Source organism: Rhinolophus sinicus, linkage group LG05 (assembly GCF_036562045.2).
Source record: "Rhinolophus sinicus isolate RSC01 linkage group LG05, ASM3656204v1, whole genome shotgun sequence".
In the NCBI taxonomy this organism is placed as follows: Eukaryota; Metazoa; Chordata; class Mammalia; order Chiroptera; family Rhinolophidae; genus Rhinolophus; species Rhinolophus sinicus.
The window spans coordinates 165,350,679-165,374,790 of record NC_133755.1 but is presented as its reverse complement, the minus strand read 5'-3'; the positions used below and the strand labels follow the sequence as shown (position 1 = coordinate 165,374,790).

The 24,112-nt window shown below is 40.1% G+C and overlaps 1 protein-coding gene across 4 annotated transcripts in view; it reads right to left on the bottom strand.

The window, feature by feature from the left end:
- Positions 1 to 1,157: 1,157 nt before the first annotated feature.
- STX11 (syntaxin 11) overlaps positions 1,158 to 24,112 on the bottom strand; it is a 69,573-nt gene continuing 46,618 nt past the window's right edge. For all 4 annotated transcript variants that reach the window (XM_019744502.2, XM_074333682.1, XM_019744503.2 and 1 more), the window contains one exon: positions 1,158 to 3,189. In XM_019744502.2, coding sequence (XP_019600061.1) covers positions 2,321 to 3,189 — 869 coding nt within the window. In that variant the 3' untranslated portion in view covers positions 1,158 to 2,320. The remainder of the gene's footprint in view (positions 3,190 to 24,112) is intronic.

Here is a 24,112-nt window from a genome sequence, read left to right as displayed (position 1 = left end):
AATAACAATAAGGATCATTGTGCTTCGCATGTGCCAGGGGCTGTTCTAAGTTCTTCTACATATTTAGTCATTTCCTTCTTAAAACAACTCTGTGAGGTAGGTCCTATTGTATCCATTTTACAGATGAGGAAACTGAGGCACAGATAGTCAAGTTAAGTAGTGTGCCAAGTCATATGGCTAGCATGAGGCAGAGTCAGCATTTAAACCAGGAAACTCGGGTCCTGAATCTGTGCTCTCAGCCACTATAACACACCTAGATGTTCACTAAAAAGCAGGAAAAATTCTTGCCTTTTTATAGGCAAAAATTCACTAATCTCTAAGTATATCAAAGGACAGTTTTTACCTAATTCTCCAATGGAAATATGGGGAATTTTAAAAATATTATACACAGAGCCTGCAAATTCCTTTACTTTCATGAATGGTTCTAAGCAAAGAAAATGTTTTATGGGTTTAAACAAGTCAAATGCATGAACTATTCTCTCTTGTGGAAACTAGCTGGCGGTCTCTATGTACAATATCTCTTCTCTTCAGGAAGACATAGCAATGGAGCTATGTGAAGACTTTTTTTTTTTTTTTTTTAGGAGAAAGGAATTAGGTCAAATTAGATCAAAGGTGAAACATCCCTGGAGTTAGCTGAGAAAGAAATTGGGAGAAATATGAGAAGAATCCAACGGGACTTGGTTTCCACAATTCTCATATTTAACCATGAAATTAAAATTAGGTGCAGGGCTAGATTATCACGGTCATAAGAAAATTAGTCACTGAGTTCCAAACAGTTCACACACTCTTCTTTCTACTCCCTTTAATATTTCACTGTCTGCAGGAACTGAAAATTCACTCATTTATTAAATAATGGATAGAAAGAGTTCAGCGTTGACTCAGAAGACAGGAAACATGGTAAACGTGGGTAAGGGCATTACAAAGTTTGCAAATGAAACCAAATCTCCAAAACATGATGATTTTACTAAACTACTGTAACTTAGAAGAGAAAGGAAGACACCCCCATGTGATTTTTTTCATTTTTTCCTTCTCTATTCAGAATTCCATCCAGATGTTTTGCAGCCTTAAGCAGCCAGTAGAAGAATTTTTTAAAACAACAGCTGAAAAAGTAAACTGACCAAGATTTAAATGGTCAAGACACAAATACATAAAAGGGATATTTATAATGTAACATTTATTAAACTAACTTGAAAAACAGGATTATTTTATTTTAAATTACTCCATTTCAATACATGAAAGGAATGGTCCACAGTGAAACAAAAGTAATATTTCCAAGAATGTTATTTTGTTATCGCTAGCTCTGTATGCATTTTCAGCCTTTGACATCTGTCATTATCAGTACAACCAACAGAGTTGTTCAAAATAAAGTTTTGACTCAAACTGGACTGGAGATACAGATGAGAGTAAGATAAACTCAAAACTAGAAAACCAACACTAATAACCAGTAAAAGTGTTTTGCTTTATTTACAAAAGTAAAGCTAAAACCAGTTAGTCATTATGTACACTATTAGTTAATATTAGTACTTCACAGTTACATATATATGTGCATTCATAATAATCAGGTAAAAAAGGTAAATTTTAAATTATTTTTATTTATGAAAAAAATATAAAAATGTGACTGATACATCCTTCGAGTGCTCATTCAATATTCAGTGCTTAAAAATATTTGGAAAAAAATTCCAAAATATGTTTTCATAGAAGATAGTATAAGTGAAGACGTAAGGAAAAAATGAGTGTTAAATGTGATTTAGTAAGTAGGGGAGATGAGCAGAAAGAAGTTATACATCTAGGCAGGAATCACACAGCACAAACCAGATGAAGAATCAGAAATGAAAGATGTACAATTTTTCCCAAGGCCAATTTCACGTGAAACCGAACACAACCAAGGCACTTTCAGGACAGCGCAAATGAATTGAAGTTTTGCTAATGAGTGCACACTACTGGCCAATGCGGAACTGACTTCCTCCCAGAATGTCATGAGCAAACATGTCTTGGACATTTATACTACAACCCGCTGTATAACATCAGTTCTTTATTTGTCTCCCATTAAGGGCGCCAGGGCACAACGTGCCGCTTCATGACCTCACACAACTTCAGTCGGTATCTGCCCTTACTGAAGAGACATCCTACAGCATCACCCATCTTCCCAAGCATGGGCTGGGTTGAAATTCGTGGACCTGGAGTTTATTCTTTCTCTAAAGACTGAGGTCCACAGGGATTGGGACAACTCACCCCAATGAAGAGGGCCCCCAAGTCTTTCCCAGTGCGCTCCCCCCCCCCATTCCCCTTGGGACGGCGCGTGACGGCCCAGGCCAGCCTGTTAGTTGAGGCAGGGGCAGCAGAAGCAGCAGATGGTCCGGCAGGGGTTCTTCTTCTTGTACTCCAGAGTCTTCTTCACGTGCGCCTTGGCCTGGCCGGTGTAGTCGAGGGTCTTCTCCACGTTGAACTCGATGACGTTCAGGGTTTCGGCCTGCTCCTCCACCAGCATGGCCATCTGCAGGAAGAGGTCGTGAATGTCGCGGATGCGGGTCTCGAGCCGCAGCAACTCGCGGTGACGACTCTCGATCTCGTTGAGGGCCGCCCGCGCACCCTTCACATCCGCCAGGAGGTTCTCGGAGAACACGTCCCACTTGCCCTGCTCGAACATGTCCTCTATCTGGTCGCCTGAGACGTCCTTGCCCATGATCTCCAGCTGGCGCTGAATGCGGATCTTGCAGTTGTCGCGTTGCTTCATCTCCGCCTGGTTGTACTCGTGCATGGCGCGCTGGAAGTTGCGGGTGAGCGCGCTGTACTGTGCGCGCGCGATGCGCGCCACCGCCGAGTGCGGGCCATGCTGGGCCTCCGCCTCCTCGCTCAGAACCTTCATGGCGCACAGCTTGCGGTGGATGCTCTCCCCGCGAGCCTTGATGTCCTTGGCAATTGAGTTGGTGTCTCGCTTGATGCTGCTGAGACGCCGCATGGATGTGAGGAAGCGGACGTTCTGCTTTCCCAGCCGCTTCACATCAACCATCAACTGCTGGTTTTCATACTGAAGGTCCTGGATATCTCGGTACAAGGACTCCAGGAGGTGGTCCGTCTCAAACTCGATGTCCTCGTGGGGAGAGTCAAGTTCAATATCCCCATCTGGGAAGTGCTGGTCATACTGCTTGGATAACTCCAGAAGGTCTGACAGCCGGTCCTTCATTTTGCCTGCAAGCAGAGATACTGAGGTTAAACTCCTCTGGTGAGAGTCAAATATTTGCACTGAGAGAACTGAAGCTTAAAATAAAGAAACATTCTGCTCACCACTCCCAATTCTTTAGTCCTGGCTGTAGGTAAAAAATGCACTAAAAGAGCTAAATGTTCTATGGCATTTTGCTTACAAGTAAAGGAATAATGTGATTCAGGCATGAACACAGTTGTATTTTATAGCCTGTAGGCCTCTGCAATTCAATATTATAGGTGCCCAGAACTCAATCAGCAATTAAAAGCTTTAGAATGCACTGGGAACCAATCTCTTTTTCTTGCTTTAAGTTCTCCAATAATTACAAATCAATACAGACAGAAAAATGAAAAAGAATAGTTAGAAAAGACTTGCAAAGATAAAGATTTTTAATAAAGAGAGTCAACTTTCAAGGCTTTCAGGCCAACTCTAACTGTTGTCTATTTTATGATGTGTGATCAAACAATACGGTGAATGTTGAAATAAAAAAAATGTATTACAGTAAAAGACACATTGTCATTAATCCCCCTCAAAATATTCCCTCTCACTTCGGATGCACTTATCCCATTGTTCTTGCCACTTTCTGAAGCAGTTCGGGAAGTCTTCTTTTGTGAATGTCTTTAGTGGTGTGTCATAGCTGCCTCAATGTCCTGAATCATTTTGACTTTGGGGAAGAGCCAGAAGTCACACGGTGCCAGATCCAGTGAATAAGGTGGATGAGGACACAGTGTAATGTTTTTATTTCACAGAAGTTGCCATATACCAGAAACGATGTATGACACGGAGCGTTGTCATGATGGAGGATGGTTTACGGCACACTTTAAAACACACCTTCTCTCAATGATAGCTCACACCCAACTGACTGCACCGAACAAGCTGAAACTTGTCACATGCTGTTACTAAGGTTTGATGCACCGCTTCCAGTATTGAAGATCTCTGCCTTTTCAGTGGATGACACTCGGCAGCAGCATTCACCATATTTTGTGATCACAACAGAAAGTGTCCAGGTCACACATTGCTTCTGATACGGCAATTTCTGTCAAACAAAATATTATGGGGTGTCCTTCTCCACCTTATTCACTGGATCTGGCACCGTGCAACTTCTGGCTCTTCCCCAAAGTCAAAATGACCATGAAAGGTAAATGATTTTAATCAATTCAGGACATCGAGGCAGCCACGACAGTGCAACTAAAGACATTCACGAAAGAGGATTTCCAGAACTGCTTCAGAATGTGGCAAGCCTCTCAGTCCTGTACATTAAACAGTTCTTAAAATAGTAGCATATAAATAATGGTTTAGTTTGTTTTTTTTCTCTTAAAAATGTTATAAAAATAAAACATTTTTGAAGTAAAACAACAACAAAATACACAAAGACAAAAATCTAGTAAGGAAGTATAAAATCTGGAAGTTGAAATTTCCTTGCTCCTCTGCCCAGTATCACTGATACATACCTACTTCAGTACTTACAAACGTTTGAGGGGGAAAAAGCAAGATATATTCTAATAGAAGATATTAAAGGTGAAAGGGATAAAGAAACAGTTAAGTGTTTAATGTCATTTTAGTAAGTAGGAGAGACGAGCAGAAAGAATACATACACCTAGGCAGCCATCACATAGCATAGCACAGATAAAGAATCAGAAATGAAAAACAGTTTTCCCCAAGGTACCAGTGGTAAGCATCCTTAACAAAGCTGCTTTAAAAAAAAATTTTTTTTATATGGAAAATTTCAATCATACACAAGCCTAATAGCAATAATATAACACACTGCCATTTATCCATCACACAGCACCAATATTTACCCACTTTTAATGGCTTTTTGAAATAAGTTGGCAGCTCAAGTAGAATTTCCATGTTTTTATAAGGGTGGTTGTAATTTCCCTGCCTAGCAAGGCAAAATAATGTTCTCTATGCCCGTATTTTTTTCCATAAGAGTAGCTAATATGTATCAGGTGCTTACTTTAATGCCAGTAACCAATTTCTAGGCACTTTTCATGTGATACCCTCTTTAATCTTCATACAGACTCCATGAAGTGGGCATTGGCATTATCAGAGTTAGCGAGCATAGGAAGATTAAGGAATTTACCCAAGGTCACCAGTAAGTGAACATTTGGGCTCCAGAGCACCCCACTAATCACTCAACTATCTTCAGCAAATGTATAAAAGTGAGTCATGAAGGACTCCACCATTAAACAAGGAAATACAAATGACACCACTGAGAACATTTTTTTTTTTTTTTGCCCTCCAAGTTGGCAGGAATTTCTTTTTAATTTAGTTTTTTAATTATAGCTGACATACAATATTATATTATTTTCAGGTGTACAAAATAGTGATTCAACATTTATGTATCTTACATATTGATCACTATAAGTCTAGTAACCATCTGTCACCATAGCTATTATGATATTATTTACTGTATTTCCTATGCTGTACATTACACCCCCATGACTTGTTTCATAAGTCCCAGTTTGTATTTCTTAATCCCCTTCACATTTTTTGCCCAACCTCCTACCACCTTGCCATCTGGCAATCATCAGTCTGTTCTCTATATTTATGAATTTGTTTTATTTTGTTTGTTCATTTGTTGTTTTTTAGACTCCGTATAAGTAAAATCATATAGTATTTGTCATTCTCTACCTGACTTATTTCACTTAGCATAATACCTCCAACCATGATCCAACCATGTTGTCATAAATGGCAAGATTTCATTTTCTTTACAGCTAAGTAAATATTTCATTGTATATATACCACATCTTCTTTATCCATTCATCTATCAATTGCCACCTAGGTTGCCTCCATATCTTGGCTATTGTAAATAAAGCTGCAGTTAACATATGTATATATATGTGTATATATATATATATATACACACACATATGTGTGTGTGTGTGTGTGTATATATATATATATATATACACATATATATATGTACATATATATATATATTTTTTTTTGAATTAATGTTTTTGATTTCTTTGGATGAATACCCAGAAGTGGAATTGCTGGGTCATATGGTAGTTCTATTTTTAATATTTTGAGGAATCTCCATACTGTTTTCCATAGTGGCTGTACCAGTGTACAATTCCAACAGTACATGAGGGTTCCCTTCCTCCACATCCTCACCAACACTTATTTTTTGTTGTCTTTTTTATAATAGCAGTTCTGACAGGTGTGAGGTGATATCTCATTGTAGTTTTGATTTGCATTACCCTGATTAGTGACGTTGAACATCTTTTCATGTGTTTATTGGCCATTTGTATGTCTTCTTTGGAGAAATGTCTATTCAGGTCCTCTGCCAACTTTTAAAATTGGATTGTTTTTGTGATGTTGAGTTGTATGAGTTTTTTATATGTCTTGATATTAAACCCTTATCGGATATATCGTTTGCAAATATCTTCTCCCATTCAGTAAGTTGCCTTTTTGTTTTGTTGATGGTTTCCTTCACAGTGCAAAAACTTTGTAGTTTGATGTCATCTCATTTGTTTATTTTTGGTTTTGTTGCCTTTGTCCTAGGAGACATATCCAAAAAACTATTGCTAAGACCAATGTCAAAGAGTTTACTGCCCATGTTTTGTTCTAAGAGTTTTATGGTATTAGGTCTTACATTTAACTCTTTAATCCGTTTTGAGTTTATTTTTGTATACAACAGTGTAAGAAAGTAGTCTAATTTCATTCTTTTCTGTATGGTTGTCCACTTTTCCCAACACCATTTATTGAAGACACTGTCTTTACCCAATTGCATATTCTTGCCTGCTTTGTCATAGATTAATTGACCATATAAGCATAGGTTTATTTCTGGGTTCTCTATTTTTGTGCCCATGCCATACTTGTTTGATTACCGTAATTTTATAGTATAGTTTGAAACCAGGGAGCATGATACCTTCCACTTTGTTCTCTCTCAATATTGCTTTAGCTATTCAGGGTCTTTTGTAATTCCAAACAAATTTTACAATTATTTGTTTTAATTCCGTGAAAAATACTGTTGCAATTTTGATAGGAATCGCACTGAATCTGTACATTGCTTTGGGCAATATGGACTTTTTAACAATATTGATTCTTCCAATCCACACACAAAATGTCTTTCCATTTATTGGTGAGATGTTTTTTCTTTTCTCTATTTTATTTTTACTTCTGGATTTTTCTTTCCTGCTTAAAGAAGTCCCTTTAATATTTTTCATAGTGCAGGCTTAGTGGTGATGAACTTCTTTAGCTTTTGCTTGTCTGGGAAACTATTTCTCCTTCAGTTCTGAATAATGATCTATTTTCAGTTGGCTTTTTTCCTTTCATCACTTTGAATATATTATGCCATTTGTTTCTGGCCTGCAGTTTCTGTTGAAAAATCAGCTGATAATGTTATGGGGGAATCCGTTGTCTATAACTACCATTTTCCCCCGAAAATAAGACCTAGCCGGACTATCAGCTCTAACGCGTCTTTTGGAGCAAAGATTAATGTAAGACCTGGTCTTATTTTAATATAAGACCAGTTCTATATAATATAATATAATATAATATAATATAATATAATATAATATAATATAATATAATATAATATATAATACAATACAATACAATATAATGTAATACAATACTGGGTCTTATATTTATTGCTTCAAAAGACGCATGAGAGCTGATGGTCCAGCTAGGTCTTAGTTTCGGGGAAACATGGTAGCTGCTTTTCTCTGCCTCTTCTAAGATTATCTTTTTATATTTAACTTTTGGAATTTGAATTATGATGTTTCCTGGTGTGGGCCTCTTTGGGTTCATCTTTTTGGGACTCTCTGTTCAGCTAGTCTTCAGGCAGTTATCAATGATGGTTGTTCTGTAGTTTAGTTGTAATTTTGAGGTGGTCATGGGAGAAGGGAAGCATAGTGTTTACCTTCTCTGCCATCTTCACCAGATGACCAGGTACTGTGTTTAACAGCACATTAAGATGTTAAATCCAGCTAGTAAACTGACTTTTCTTTTCTTTTTAACCATTAATGATAAATCTGCCATTGAAAAGAATCCCAAATCACTGACACAACTTGCATGAGCTATTATTTTAATTGTTTGAATAGGATCTTCATCACATTATAATCATCATCTTTGTTTGTTTCTTGTTTTTTTTCAAGCTCCAAAGCTGACTATGGAGTTGAAAAATAATTGAAATTTGGATTAGCCATCAGCTTTACAACACAGAAGTCATATCCAGTTTGAGAAATCCTGAACAAGTAGCTTTTTTTTGGTCCTTAGTAGCAAGTTCAAATTTGGAGATCTTAATTATTCCCTTTGTTTTACTTTTTGCTTTTAGATACAATTGCAGCTACTTGGTGAACAACTTGAATGCACATTATACATTTGTTAATTGTTCAAATGATAATGCCCCATGTGTAAATGAGTCTGTTCAGTTACAAAGATGCCATATATAAGAGTCAGCGACCATGATTCCAGGTTCCTCATATCTACTCTATTGTTGCATAGCGGGCCATTGTATACCACCTGGTTAATTGGGAACCACCAGGCAAGGCTGCCTGTTGGGTGTGTCAGTTGTGGAGCTGCTTGGGTGGGGCTCTGGTGTGGGCTGAGACTGGCTACCAGGTGTGTCAGATCTGGAGCCTCTTGGGAGGGGATCCAGTACAGGCAGAGGCTGGCTGCTGCTTGTGCTGAGCTTAGGACCGCTTGGTAGGAGCTATGGAGCAAGCCAAGGTCAGCTGTCACTTGTGCCAGGCTGATGGCTTATTGGGAAAGGCTGCAATGCAAGCTGAGGCCAGTTGCCACTTGTGCTGGCCTTGGAGTTGCTTGGTAGGAGCTATAATATGAGCCAAGTTGGCCACAGTTTTTATGGAGGGTTTGTATGCTTGGGATTAAATCTAGCCAGGGAAAGTGGGTTGGGCAGGGCAAAATCTCAGAAGAACGCTGAGGCATGGCCAACGGTGTTAGCCAGGTTAATGGAGAGTGACAGATTTGGCGCCTGCCTGCGCTGGGCGAGCCAGATGGAAGGACAGTGCAACAATGGAAGAATGGCCCTTTCCAACACTTCTATCCCCAGAGTTATCACTGACCCCTGTCCCTCCAGCCCTAACCCGAAAGTTAGTCAATTAAATTCCTCCCTGTAGGACCCAGTGGCTTCTTGAACTGCTGCCTCTACACTGGAGCTTGGAGTGAGTTTGTGGGTGAGCCCTTAAGAACAGTGTATTGGTCTTCTACAGCCCTTCGTCTCTCTCAGATGTAATCCTCCCTGGTTTTCAAAGCCAGAGGTTATGGGGACGCCTCTCCCAGCACAGGTTCCCTGGGCTGGGGAACCTGGTGCGGGGCTGGTAGGCATTTCAGCCAGGTTACCATCTTACATAACCTGGGGAAAGTACCTTAGTTAGCTAGTATGGAGTTGAGCTGTATCTATATGCTTAACTTAGTATACAATTTATTCTACCATGCAACCAGTAGATGGGACAGAGAATGGATAAATATTGATGAACAAGGGAAGAAGAGGTGATACATGCTTTCCTTGCATCTTGGCCAAGACTTAGGAGGCACTACAGTGGAAAGTAATGGGTGGTTAAGGGCCAGCACCACACACCAGAACATTCGGGATCTCCTTGTTGGCTTCCCACTCATCCTAGACAGGTGCCATACTCTGTGTTGCTCTCCTAAAGCCATGAAAAAGCTATTTTGGGGGAATCATCTCATTCACAGTATGAAGAGAAAAGTCACACTTCAATAATACAGAAAGTGGCCTTGGAAGCAGATGTTCAGAGATGGTCATTCTTTCTCAAGCCCTGATAACCATAAAGTCATGGGTCCTAAATTAGGTGAAGGCCTAAGCTCATGTGAAGGCTCATGTCTGTAATCTGGTGAGGAGAAAGAAAGGAACAGCGTGTGGAATTGAAGATTCTCTATGGAGCTGTAGACAAGAAGGTGGCTTTACCTCACCTTCCTGCCCACCTGTCCCGGCCGAGGCCATCCCCAGAGCAGTTGGTCCCAATGACCCAGAAAGTCTCCTGGTTGCCAAGAGCACGCATCAGGAAGACTACCACAGAAAGTCAGCCAAGAGGCTCTGCTATTTCTAAGAATGTCCCCCAAAAGTTTAAGATGTATTCCTTGCTGCAGTTAATATCAAAATATAGAAGCAGGCACAGAAAGAACATCAAATTAATCTACACATCCAGAAGCTTGATTCTGAACTGTGAGGTTCTAGAAAGGGAACTATGGTGAATGAAAAAGAAAAAGCAAACAAGTCTATTGACCTTCCTGTGTCACTGTGATAAAGAATAATGTAATAAACTTGAGTAAATTGTACTCATAAAGTTGCTAAAATAAATCCCCCTTTGACTCACACATAGATGAAAACTTCCAAAGAAAATTTACAACCAACTACCAGAAATCTGCTTCTGCTTTTGAATTTTCTTTTTAGGCACGCACATCATCTGTCCTGAGAACTAGATCCCACTGGGAAGGAAGTAGAAATTGTGCAAGCCTTGCCTTCTTTCATTGGGCAATAAGATTTTATGGAAGAGAAAATAAAGGGACAGGCAGTTGATGGTAGCTCAGTGGCTCTCAGACTTTAGGAGGCACCAGAATCTTCTAGAGAGCTGCCTGGGCCCCTAGAGTTTCTAATTCAGGAAGTCTAGGATGATCTCCACGTGATTCTAATGCATGCTCAAATTTATGACCCATTCCATAGATACTTATTGTGGCAGCTTTTATTCATAAACATCATGCAGTTCCGAAACATACAATAGTTCCCAGGTTGGGGCAGGCTTGATGAGCAAATAGTTGATAGGGTAAGATTCAGAAATATAGGGAAAGAAAGTTTTGAAAAGCAGGTTTGTACCTATCTCAAAAGATCACTGAGTGGGGTTCATTACATAAACACCTCATACCCTGGGTTCGCCAAAGAACAACCATGAAAGTTGTCGTTCCCTACTTGCTTCTAAGGGAACTAGTTATAAACACAATGCACAGTCATATTTCTGATCATAAAAGAGAGGCTTTGTGCCTACTTAATGAAAGGGGAACAAGAACAAAATTGTTCATACAGAGTTATGGGCTAAATCGTACCCCTCCCCAAATTCATATGTTGAAGCCGTAACCTCAGTATCTCAGAATGTAATCATATTTGGAGATATGGTCTTTAAAGAGAGAATTCAGTTAAAAGGAGGTCTTTATATAATCCATACATTGTTCTACATTAAGCAAATTTTGCCTACTACCAAGAAACAGAACCGTTCCCTGTCTCACAGCAAAATGTGAAAGTACTTTTACAAGTCAGGAGAAACTTCAGACATGGAGATACACAGTGCAGAGCAGGGCGATGTGCAAACCATGTGAGGTTGGTAAGATGATGACCCTGTGGATCATAGGAAGGGAAGTAACCCAAAGGTATGGAAGCGCTTCTTCCTGTATTTATGACAGAGAAATACTGTAGAGACTATTCCTCTGTAATGCGAGTGCAGAAAGTTTAGTACTCTTGTTTCAATAGGAAATAAAGTACACATTTGGATACACACACACTCCGCTATTAGTGAAACTAAAAAGATCTTGCCCCGAGATATATGTTCCAAATGAGGACACGCAAGCGTGACTCCCCTATCTCAGGAATGACGTACCCATGTTTTGATTTTCAGATTTTATCATCTCTATCTCCCACATCCTGATTATTTTTTAATTAAGTTTATTGGGGTGACCATGGTTAGTAAAGTTACATAGATTTCAGGTGTACAATTCTGTATTACATCATCTATATCTCACATTGTGTGTTCACCACCCAGGGTCAGTTCTCCTGCCATCACCATATATTAGACCCCCCTTTACCCTCATTTACCACCCCCCTCCCCCCTTACCCTCTGGTAACCACTAAACTATTGTCTGTGTCTATGAGTTTTTGTTTCTTCATTTATTTGTCTTGTTCCTTTGTTGCTTTCAGTTTTATATCCCACATATGAGTGAAGTCAGATGGTTCTCGACTATTTCTGTCTGACTTATTTTGCTTAGCATAATAATCTCATACTCCATCCATGTTGCCTGATTTTATACTAATTTTTTAAGTCTTCTTAAAAGAAAATGATGATCACAAATCTGAACGTGTCTTTATGCCTAGCTCCACAACAGGTCCATATGGCAATTTCATGAGCCTTAGTAGGGACCATATGACATCTTCGTGAAAGCTAGAAGAGTGCCCCTTCCTCTGGGTGGATGAACCCCAGGATGCAGAGCCTGGTGAACTGGGCATAGACAGATTTCCAGCCCCTTTCCTCCTTGTGACCAGGTACCCTTGTGCTGGGTACAACCAGCAAAGCCCTGTGTGGTCACCGTGAATACACCTTTCCCAACCATCTCGTCCACGTCCTCCTGCCAAGCATCACCACAGACGTCTGGAAGGGGCCAGGAAACCACACAGGTCCTGTGTCACAGTAGTTTGGCAGTTACTTTCTAGGACAGGCCATAGTAACAAAACCCGTTAAGAGTAATGAGTGTACACACTTTCCTAAATAGATTGATTCAGACCCATAAATAATAATTTCATTCAACTGAGTGAAACCTGGTGTTCTGCTCCATTTCTGGATTTTAAAAAATAACATACCGAAGAGTGGGAAGGCATTCTTTGAATTTCTAAAAATTATAGGCTGAAAAAAATGGTGTTCTCTTCTTGCTGCTCTCAAGTTAATTAAAAAACAAAATTAAAACTTGTTTTGGCTCTAAAATACATTGGCAAGAGCACATGTAACAGTTCAATTTCTTGAGGTTCACTCAAAGCACAATTGAGAATCTGAAGAGTATTAATAGAGATGGATTATAATTATAAAAATCTGAGGCTAGAAGAAATAATAATAAATGTCTCTTGTTTCCTCTTGCTTCTAAAACAAAGCAGGAAGGAGCTTTTCCAAAGCATTTGGGGGGTTAGGGAGCGGGAGACCTCTAACCTAAAAGAGCAGTCTCCACTTTTCAATCACTCTTCTTATTTGTTGCTCTGGACACTTTCATTTTTCAGTTCCCTCAATCAGAATTTTCTGCCAGTATCTGAAGAGAAGAAGGCAGTCCAATATATATAGTCAATAAACAGCCAGTGGGCAGCTGGGATTTTACTTAGAGCAACATGCTTTTGGGCGCTTTCTGCAGAAACCCACTGTAAGTCAAAGCAGTTACTCCTATATTAGATCCACACTTTCTGTTCTGCAGCTAACATTTACTAGGCATGTGCAACGCGCCAAGCACTGTGCAGCCCCCTATAAGGTGAATTAGCCTCATCCCCATTTGATAGGTGAGGAAACTTGACACCTAAAGAGTTTAAGCCACTGCCTAAAGTCACACAGTTAATAAATGCGGAGCTGAGATCTGAATCCAGAAATTGTGATTTGAGAGCCCATCTGTGACCCACAAAGCTACACTGGCTTGCTTTTCCTGAGACCCCCCCAAAAGGTTTCTGAAATCTTTACTCTTACGGGGAACTTATTCCCATCTAAGTCCATTTGAGCTGCTAAAACAACATACCGCAGATTGGGTAGTTTATAAATAACAGAAATTTATTTCTCACATTACTGGAGACTGGAAGTCGGAGAGGAGGGTACCCACATGGCCAGGTTCTGTGTCTAGTGAGGGCCCACTTCCTGGTTCGTAAATGTCCATCTTCTTGCTGTAACCTCACATGGCAGAGGGAGCAAGCAAGCTCTCTGGGGTCTCTTCTAAGGGCACTAACCCCACTCATGAGGGCTCCACCCTCGTGACCTAATCATCTCCCAAAGACCCTACCTCCAGATACCATCACCTTGGGGATTAGGTTTTCAACGTATGAAACTTGGGGGACGAACACAGACCACAGCATTCCCTAATCGAGGTCTTATATTTGGGACAATTATTAGCATCTAATAACCTAGATCTGGATAAACACATGGAAATCTTTTCACCATTTAAGACCATTACCTTCTTTCCCAGAATAATTTCTTCATGTTAGAGTTATGCCAACACTGTGATATTTCAATTATTAGGGCACTAAATCAAGCAGTCACTCATCACAACTTTCCAAAAGGCCACAGAATTATTAAAGCTCACAGATAATTCTCTTATAATAAAGATTCACTGTGATTATGACTTACCCAAGAGTGCTGAAATATCACAGCAGTGATATTTGGAGGTAGAAGTTTTACAGTCAGGGGCAGAGAAGTGATAACTGAGGAAATGCTAGCAGGTGAGCTTGCTAAGGGAGAATGTAAAGAGAAGGGGCGCTCCAGGGCCAAGAGTCAAATCATCTAGTCACGGTTTTCCACTCTTTATCTGCATTAGCATTTACAAACAAAAACAGTTGTTGCTGTATGTTACATCTGATTTGGCTTTGGTCCTGGAATATGAAGCAAGCTTTTGGCTGGAAAATATAGAAGAAATGCATGTAAAAAGGGAGAATGACAAAGAATTAATTTGGGGTCCGGTTTTAAAACATGTATCTTTTATCAAATTTTACATTTCATAACGGTTCCATGGAGTTGTTTTCAAAGAGAAATCAATAGAGTTTCCAGACTCATTAGTGAGTTTTTCTTTTCCAACTCGTAAGACCAGTTACGGACAATCTCACAGAACTTTAACATGCATTTTTCTGTTCCTGTTTTTCTTAGACAAAGTCCTTTGAGCCACCGATTCTAATCCTGTTGGCTGGCTACTCCTCTTCAATTCTTCAAGGGAAAAAATATTATTTTTGGCTGCAGAAAAACCTAAGTTATCCTACGTCATGAACACATGAGGTTTTTCCATGTCAGGGACTTTTACCTAACTGAAGTTTCTCCCTTCAGATGTGAAAGGTGTTCACTCATGTTTTGTTGGAAATCCTGCTCTAAAATGCAGTGATATACGAGTACTTCACTGCTTCCTTCAACAGAGGACCTTGCACATAATTCATTGATGACTCACATTGTCATTATTGACATCTATGAACTGTGTGACTGATGATACTTTTGTTTTACAATGTTTTTCTTCCCTCAGGGTTAAAATGTCAAACTGTACGTCAGTTATCTCCATATACTGCTCCTGAGTGTACTCCATACACCCATTCTTCTCACAGGTTGTGGCAGACTAAGAAATTAGATAAAAACCAAGCATTTAATAATGGTGAGCTATATGTGGGTCGGCACCTTCTAGAATCAGACCTCCTAAGTGAAGCCAGGGAGGCAAAACTAATTTCAATGACAAACTGAGTGTCCAGTATGAGCCAGTCTTTATACTGGACATTCGATAGACACACTTGTACAAAGCATCAACAGTGTTCACAGTAACTCTGTGAGGAGGGGAAGGTAATTTTCAATTGACTAAAAACTGGATCCCAGAAAAGTTAAGTTCTTATCCAATCCATCCCATTAGTAAGACGGGCGGCTGGGAACCAAGGTCACATCGGTCCAGATCCTATATTGATGTCCTGCCCCCTCAGTCCTCCACTGAAGCTGTGTGAAGCGCTGAGGGGATGTGATGGAGTGTTGTGAAGAAGAAACAGTCTTTCCCACTCTGACGTTTCCTTCCTGTAGGTGCCTTTTCCCACCTCCTCCTGCCAGTGGGCATGGATTCCTTATCTGACTGGTAATTCTGGAAAGAAAAATTGTCCATGGTAGCTCAGCCTCTTCTGTCTTTCTCTTAGAAGTGGGCTCGCCAGAGAAAACCCGTGTCCTCCTCTGCTCTGCTCCCGGGAGGGAATGGGAGAGGTCAGGTACTGGGGAGGGGATGCCCATCTAATTCTGATTCAGGAAGATAAAGCACAGCTCGCCACCGATGAGGCCACGTCCTGTAACCTTGTCTTTATTGGTAACAAAAGTAACACTTTGGCCTCTGATTGCTTTTTCCTTCTTATATCTCAACTGGGATGGAAATGAGGTGGGTAAAGGGAAGCTACTCATTGTGTTCCCTCCTCAATCAATCCAATAATTACATTGAGTAAAATCAGAGAAGCGGAAAAAGACTTTAATGGTTATCTTGCACAGTGGCTTAATTTTAAAGATGAGGAAAGAGAAGTTCCCTGTACTTAAGTAACCTACACTTAATGACGGAAAGAGGGTTATTAGAAAGAGGGGAAAAAAACCTCTTATGGAATAGACATTTCCATTTATACCGATAACATTCTAATATGTGTAAGGCATTTCATGAGCCTGGAATATATTAGAACCTCAATAAATGATTGCTATTAATTTTACCATTTTAGTACCAGATAGTATCAGAACTGTAAAAGCATCAAATTGTTAGATTGTTTCCACGATGTGACAACCATCAATTCACATCCCACATTCCTGACCTGACCTCCTAAGTGCTCCTTTCTTTCCCCCTAAATTTGTATATAACCTTTGTGGAAGGTTGGAAAAAGATTTACTACACATTCTTTGCAGCTTCCCCAATCAAGAGGTATAGACTATTTCTTAACTCCTTTTGAGTGTGGCCGTGAGACTGGGACTTGCATTGGTCAAAGGGACATTAGTAAACGTGCTGCAGGCAGAGGCTTGAAAGGCACTGTGCACAAGGGCTTGCTACTGGCAACCCTGCTACCACTTCATGTAGAAGCCTGGGCTTCCTGCGGGAGGATGAGGCTGGCAGTCAGTAATCCCAGCTGCTTCCAGCCCCCACCCAGCCCATCAAGTAAATGTAGGTACGTGAGCCCACGAGGTACCAACAGAAGACAGCTTAGCCAATCAGCAGAATGGTGAGAAATAACAAATCACTGTTGTTTAAGCCACTAAGATTTGTAGCAGTGTCTTAGGCAGCAAAAACTAACTGATACAGAAATTGGTACCTAGAGGTAGCACACTGCTGTAATGAAATCCCAAAACATGCAGTATTAGCTTTGGGACCAGGCAGCAGGTGAAAAGCAGGGAGAAAACTATTAACAAAAACTGGGGACATGGTGTGCAAACTGCTAGGGGAGGCTGGAAAAAGTGATGAGGAAACTGTACAGAAGTCAGGAAAAAGGGCAACCCTTGTTATGCAGAAGCAAAACAATTGGTAAAACTGCTGCCCGGGGCAGCATGAAAGATTGAAGTGTACACAGGAGTTTTGGATCTAGCTGCAAAGGTCTCCAGACAGAATGTTGAGAGTGTTCACTGAGTGCTTCTAGCTGCATATAAGGTTCTGCAAGAGAGACACGAGCTGAAAAATGAATTACCTAATTAATAAGCATTATTTAGAGAAAATAGAGAAGAATCGGAACTCATGGGATTCTAAAATAAAACGTTTTACCTCTCCTGTCTCTTCAGCTGGAAGAAAAGCTTCGGATAGTAAGAAATGACCTCAGAGTGAAGAAAACTTACTGTGGTGCCCCGTAGACCTTCTCACCTGGTCAAAAGGGGCTCTGAGACACCTGAACGTGTTGTCTCATAGCAGCCTGACCCTCAGCCCAAACGAGAGAGAGATCTGTTTGACTTGGAAAAAACATTGCTGTGGATGTGGGTTGTAGGGATATGGATCCTCTAGAATTCTTAGGAAATCCAGAGTTTTTAAGAATTTTACTGACAAGCACAAGAGCATGACTTAAAAGAGACAGAGACCATTCAAAGGAGAAAGAGGCCGTTGGGTACTTGACTTTCTCTGAGCAGGAACTAGGCCAAGGAAGCTATTTAGAAGCAAAAAGAAGCCATTCCTTACGGGAAAGGAGAATGTTTCAGAGGATGGAGCCAGGAGCAGCGGGAACTATAAAGCAGTGAGCCACTCCTGGGGAGCAGAACCGGGCCCCCACCAAGGAACATCCCCCAGCCCAGGAGTCGGGGGACCTACCCGTGTGGACTTGGATAGAGCTGCTGTGGACCTGTCGTTGCTGTTTGCATCCTGCTCGTGCATCTTGGGTTTGTTTTGTTTTTTAATGGGTTACGTATTTTGGTTATCATTTGCCTATTTCAGCATTTATGTTGGGTGTGTCTGGGGACATAATTTGTCTTTTTACTTGGTCTCAGGACCAAGACGATCCACAGCTGAAGAGCTGTATCTGAGATGTCTTATCTGGATCCAGAAGGGATGAAAGTCATGAAGAAGCCTCTGGACTTAGAGGCTGGTGCTGTAATGGGATGAGACTTCTGGGAACCCTAGTGTGAGGGTGAGCATATTTTTCTTGTAAGAGAAATGTGAATACATTTTGCCAGAGGCCGACTATACTTGACTGCAAAAAAATGGCCACAAATTCTTAGCAGTACCTCCGATTGAGAAGTTGCATCAATTTCTCTACCCTTTGAATCTGGGTTGGCCACGAGACATGCTTTGACCAACAAGACAGTAGAAAACATGATGCCAGCAGAGGCTCAAATCGCACTAGCACATCAGGGCGTGCCCTCTCTTCATAGTAGGAACACTGAAACCGCTATGTGAGGGAGCTCGGGCTAGTCTCCTGGACGATGAGGAGCACATGGGGAGAAAGGCCAACCCCCAGGTGACCCACCACTACAGCTGCATGACTGAGCCCAGGGGAGCCCAGTGAGAGAACCACCTAGTACTTACTTGCTGCCACATATTGTTGCAGAAGCTTTATGTGGATTATCTCATTTAATCTTCACAACCATAAGAAATAACAATGCGATTTGGTGGTGGTTTGTTATACTGACAAAGTTAACTGTCACATTCCTCCTTAGGTTTCTCTAGTCCCCATAATGTGTATTCTTCTTGAAAGAGAACCTAGGAGACTGCCATGAATCATGGATAAATCATAATTTTTGGAAAGTAAATGCTCGTGCATGTAAAACAAAAGCTTATGGCTACAATTTTAAAACACAACTATAAGCAGCGCATACCAAATAACTGCCCTGATCATGTACATCAGCCACGTGGTGAGCACTGCCTAATTACATACCTTGATTTTGATGCAGTAGGAGTTTACAATATGCTACTCACATTATATGCCAATGTTACCACAAACCATACACATAAAAGGAGCAAGTGTTTCTCCACATGTCTGAGGATAGACAGCCTTCCTCTCCTTTTGAGGACTGTGGTCATAACCATACTGAGGAGAAGACACCAAAGACAACCTAGGGAAAGGTTATCTCACAGGCAAGAAGGCTCTGCAGACACTGTGCTATAACGCAAGGCGCTAATGCTGAATAGGAACCCGGGAGCAGTGTGGGCCGGACAGCACACAGACACCGGGCAGTTTTAACCTTGGCTGAGTTTCAGTCTGATAAAAGGTGCTGAAAACTTGAAGAGCCAGTTTTGAAATGGAGGTAGATAGTTCTAAGTGTATCACAAGTCTATTGTTCAGATCACCAAAATAAAGAACAGTGGGCAGGCAAAATGCAACTTCCAAACATGACTCCACTGCCATAGTCCAAACTTTCCTTTGTCATCCCAAACTGGACAACAGTCATTTCTTGCTATTACACTAAAAAGCATAAAAATTGGTGGGATGTGAACTAGGTTTCTCAGGAACCTCAGAAGTTGATTATGGCCCTCTTAATCTTTCGGAGTGGGAAAGGCAGTCAGGACACTTCTTTCAGAGTTGCAGAATCTGCTAAGAATTCCACATCTACATACAGAATTTTAAGAGAGTGGTCAAGTGTTGAGCCTGGGAAGATATTCAAATCCCAGCTCTGTCACCACAGGGCCTAGCCTGGGTTACCTTACTGATTTCAGGGCTCCCATCAGTAAGGGAGGGCAATTCCTAATAGATGAGTGCTTTTCAAATCTCTGCTTATATCACATTTCTTTGTAGTCACCTTCTTCATACCTTATCCTTCCCATGTGTAATACCTGCTGCATAGGATAGTAGAGAGAATTAAATGAGATAATCCATGTAAAGCTCTTAGAACGGTGCCTGGCAGAGTAAGCACTCTGTGTATGTTACCGACTATTGTCCGTCCTGTGATTTTAATTCACTCCAAAAACGAATGTAGATTTGGTAAACATTGTATAAATAGTGTATTTGCTAATGTCCTATTATCAGTTTATTACCAATCTCATCTATAATCATAAGTGAACACTAACAATGGTACGTTACTATATTATTTGGGGTTTTAAATCACTTTTGTTCCAGTTCTTTTATTGTAATCTCTTTTTTCGGAGTATGACAGCAACCTATGCTCTTTGGTGAAAAAAAGAGAGGGAGAAGAAGAAATCAAATGCTACAGAACTGTTTCACATTCAAAGTAAAAATTTCACACCATCTACTACCACTATATAGAATAACTATATCAAGCAACCAATGACCAGTCTAATACATATTCTTGCAGACTCTTTCCTAGCCTAGAAGGTTGTCAGTATTTCAGAGAACATGTTGTTCAGAAGAACTTATCTTGGCACTGTGAAATGTAGAACATTTCCTTGGTAAACCACAGGAATTCATTGGGGCTTCTCCCTGTCAGGGCATATCTCGGGATGCAGGGACATAGGGCTGGCCCCACTGTACTTTAAACCACCAACGTCTGGTGTAGGTGAATTCAGGTAAAAAGGAACACCAACAGCAATCTGGAAAGGGAAAGGGAATTCTAAACTGGAAGAGAATCTCCGTGTTTAAGATCTCAAGGTGGTCACCCCAATTCCACACACGCCGGAGACTGTGAAAGAGTCTGGGAGTGACTAAGCCGGCCTGAGGACTACCATCTTTAAGACTCAATGTTTAAAAGTCAGTGGCTAGGTTTTCTTTTGGGAGCAGATGAACAATTTTAATTCAATAAACATCCATCAAACATCACCCTCATAAGTGTCTCACAAAGGTAAGACACCTTCCCCACACCCACCCCAGCAGTTCGGTTTGGTTGTCAATGATGGTGGGGTTTGTTTTATTTTCTCATCAGATACAGGAACACATACGGAAGAACTCTTGCTCCTCAGTTAAGTGACATGATTCCTGAAAGCAAATGGGGTGTAGGAGCAGGTGCTAGTACCCCTTAAGAAACAGGTGCAGACCACGTGATCTAAAATGATCCTGAAAACCACACAACCATTCTATTATCAGTTTCTCTATTATTCATATAACTCAAGGGACAGAATATCAATGCCCTATATTCACTCAGAACCTCAGGCAAGTATGAGTTACATGCTTTGCATTTACTGTATAAAAAAAGGGCCAAGGAAACAAACTCACTTAACATAATGAAAATTTTTATTTCAAAGTGGATATGTCATGAAGATGGTTCAAGATGCGGGCGTAGGAAGACCCTAAATTAACCTCCTTCCACGTACACACAACTACATATGGACCTATTCCCTCTGAAAAATACCGGAAAATTAGCTCCACCACAACAAAGAATAAAAGGACCACATCGACATGTGTAGGTGGGGTAGAGACGTGGGCTGGCCAAAAACCCCACGCCTGGTGTGGTGACTCACAATCAGGAGGGATTTCACAAAACAGAACATCTCCCCAAGGAGCAAAAGAGTCATGCCCTGCGTCGTGCCTTATGACAAAGGAGCCAAGAATATACAATGGGGATAGGACAATCCCTCAATAAATGGTATTGGGAAAACTAGACAACAACTTGCAAAAGAATGATACTAGATTATTTTATACTATACAGAAAAATTAACTAAAAATGGATTAAAGACTGGAATGCAAGACCTGAAACCATAAAACCCTAGAAGAAAACATAAGCAGTAAGCTCCTTGACATTGATCTTGGCGTTGAATTTTTGAATCTGACTCCAAAAGCAAAAGCAACAAAAGCGAAAATAAACAAGTGGGACTACATCAAACTCAAAAGCTTCTGCACAGTAAAGGAAACCATCAACAAGATGAAGAGGCAACCTACTAAATACAAGAAAATATTTGAAACATCATATACCTGATAAGGTTTACTATCCAAAACATATAAAGAATTAAAAGAACTCAATAGCAAAAGAAAAAGTAATCCAATTGAAAAATGGGTAGAGGATCTAAATAGACATTTCTCCAAAGAAGACATACAGATGGCCAACAGGTACATGAAAAGATGTCCAACATCACTGTTATCAGGGAAATGCAAATCAAAACCACAATGAGATATCGTCACACATGTTAAGATGATTATTATAAAAAAAAAACACACCAAGAAATAACAAGTGTGGTAAGCATGTACAGAAAAAGGAACCCTCATATACTTGGTAGAAACATAAAATGGGGTAGCCACTATGGAAAACAGTATGGAGGGTCCTCAAAATTTAAAAACACAACTACCATATGATCTAGCTATTCTACTTCAGAGTATTTATTTGAAGAAAACAAAAACACTTATTTGAAAAGGTATACACACCCCTGTGTTCAATGCAGCTTTTATTACAAGAGCCAAAATATGGAAACAACCTAAGTGGCCATTGATAAATTAATGGATAAGCATATATGGTACATATATATGATGGAGTATTACTCAGCCATAAAAAGAATGAGATCTTACCATTTGCAAAAACATGATGGAACTTGAGGGCATTACGCTAGGTGAAATAAGTCAGAGAAAGACAACTACCCTATAACATCACTTAATATGTGGAATCTACAAGAACAAAAACAAATGAACACATAAAACAAAACTCATAGATACAGAGACCAGATTGGTGGCTATCAGAGGGGGAAGAGGATGGTGTTGAGTGAAATGGGTGAAAGGAGTCAATTGCATGGTAATGGAAACTAGACTTATTGAAGTGATCGCCGTGTAGTGTATGCAAAGATCAAATTATGTTGTACACCTGAAACTGACATAATGTTATATACCAGTTTTACCTCAATTAAAAAAGTGAATACCTTACATTATACCTATCAGTGTGCAACTTCCTATTGGATCAAAATTACAGAAAATTCTATACCGAAAGAATAACTTTATTCATCCTTTTATGCACAGATTATCACTATCCATGTACAATAATTCCCAGAAACCATGAAATGCATACAATTTTAAATATCCTAACTTTCAATTCTACTTTCTGCTGAGCATTCATCATAATTAAATTTTAACATTATATTAAAATATCTCAATTCTGTAGCCAAAATATATACCACAGCATAGAAATGATGGCAGCTGTCAGGTTTATTTCATTTTTACAAACCAACTTGGGTACCCTGTTAACTAGCTTTAAGTAATATTCATCAAATAGACTGTGGGATTGATGTTCTTCTCCACATCTCTCAGGACACATGTGTTTGCATGGGCTACTATGACAGAGACTTTCATGTGTTCATCCAACTAGTATTTAGTGAGCATCTACTATGTGCCAGGCAATATGAGAGGATGAAGTTAGCTCAGTAAGCAAAACAGACATGGTCTCAGTCTCTTAAACATGCTTAGATAAGCAAAATATTAGGTGGGTGCAAAAGTAATTGTGGTTTAAAAAGGTTAAAAACAATTGCAAACACCACAGTTACTTTTGCACCAACCTAATAAAAAGCTTATGTAAGGCATTTTTAAAGAAACAAATGAATATCAGAAATGTGAAACAGATTTCTGAAATATTTAAAAGACAGACATAGCTGAAACCAAAACTGACTTACACAACTTCCTGATCTCAACACAGTTAAGGACAGAACTATGAAGATAATAAGGGAAATCTTATAATAAGGGAAAACTTCTATAGTTTTCTGTGTAATTACAAACATTTTCTTAATTTCAATAACTGGGGTCAAGTAGGACACAAAGATAGAATAGTTTAGTATTTAAAAGGAGGCTGCAAAATCGACTAAACCTGCATTGGACTCCCAGCTCTGAGCAAATTGGAATATCACCATCAACCTCACGGCGTACAAAGGAAGGTGCCTGACACACAGTGAGTGAATTCTCACCAAATGCAATCCTGATGGCTGTACCCGTGTTGGTAAACACGTACACTCTTTATGAACATCAACAAGAAAATCTGTAGGTGACAGTTGAGTTAGTTTTTACTTACTGCCTTCAATCTGTCCTGACCTAAAGAAACGCCTCTACAGCTACAAACTGCCTTCCTTCTAGACATGCCCTCCAACCAGAGATATCGCACCCTTCCCCCTCTCCTACCAAATTCAAACTTGCCCACTTAACCATCCCAGTCCTATGTT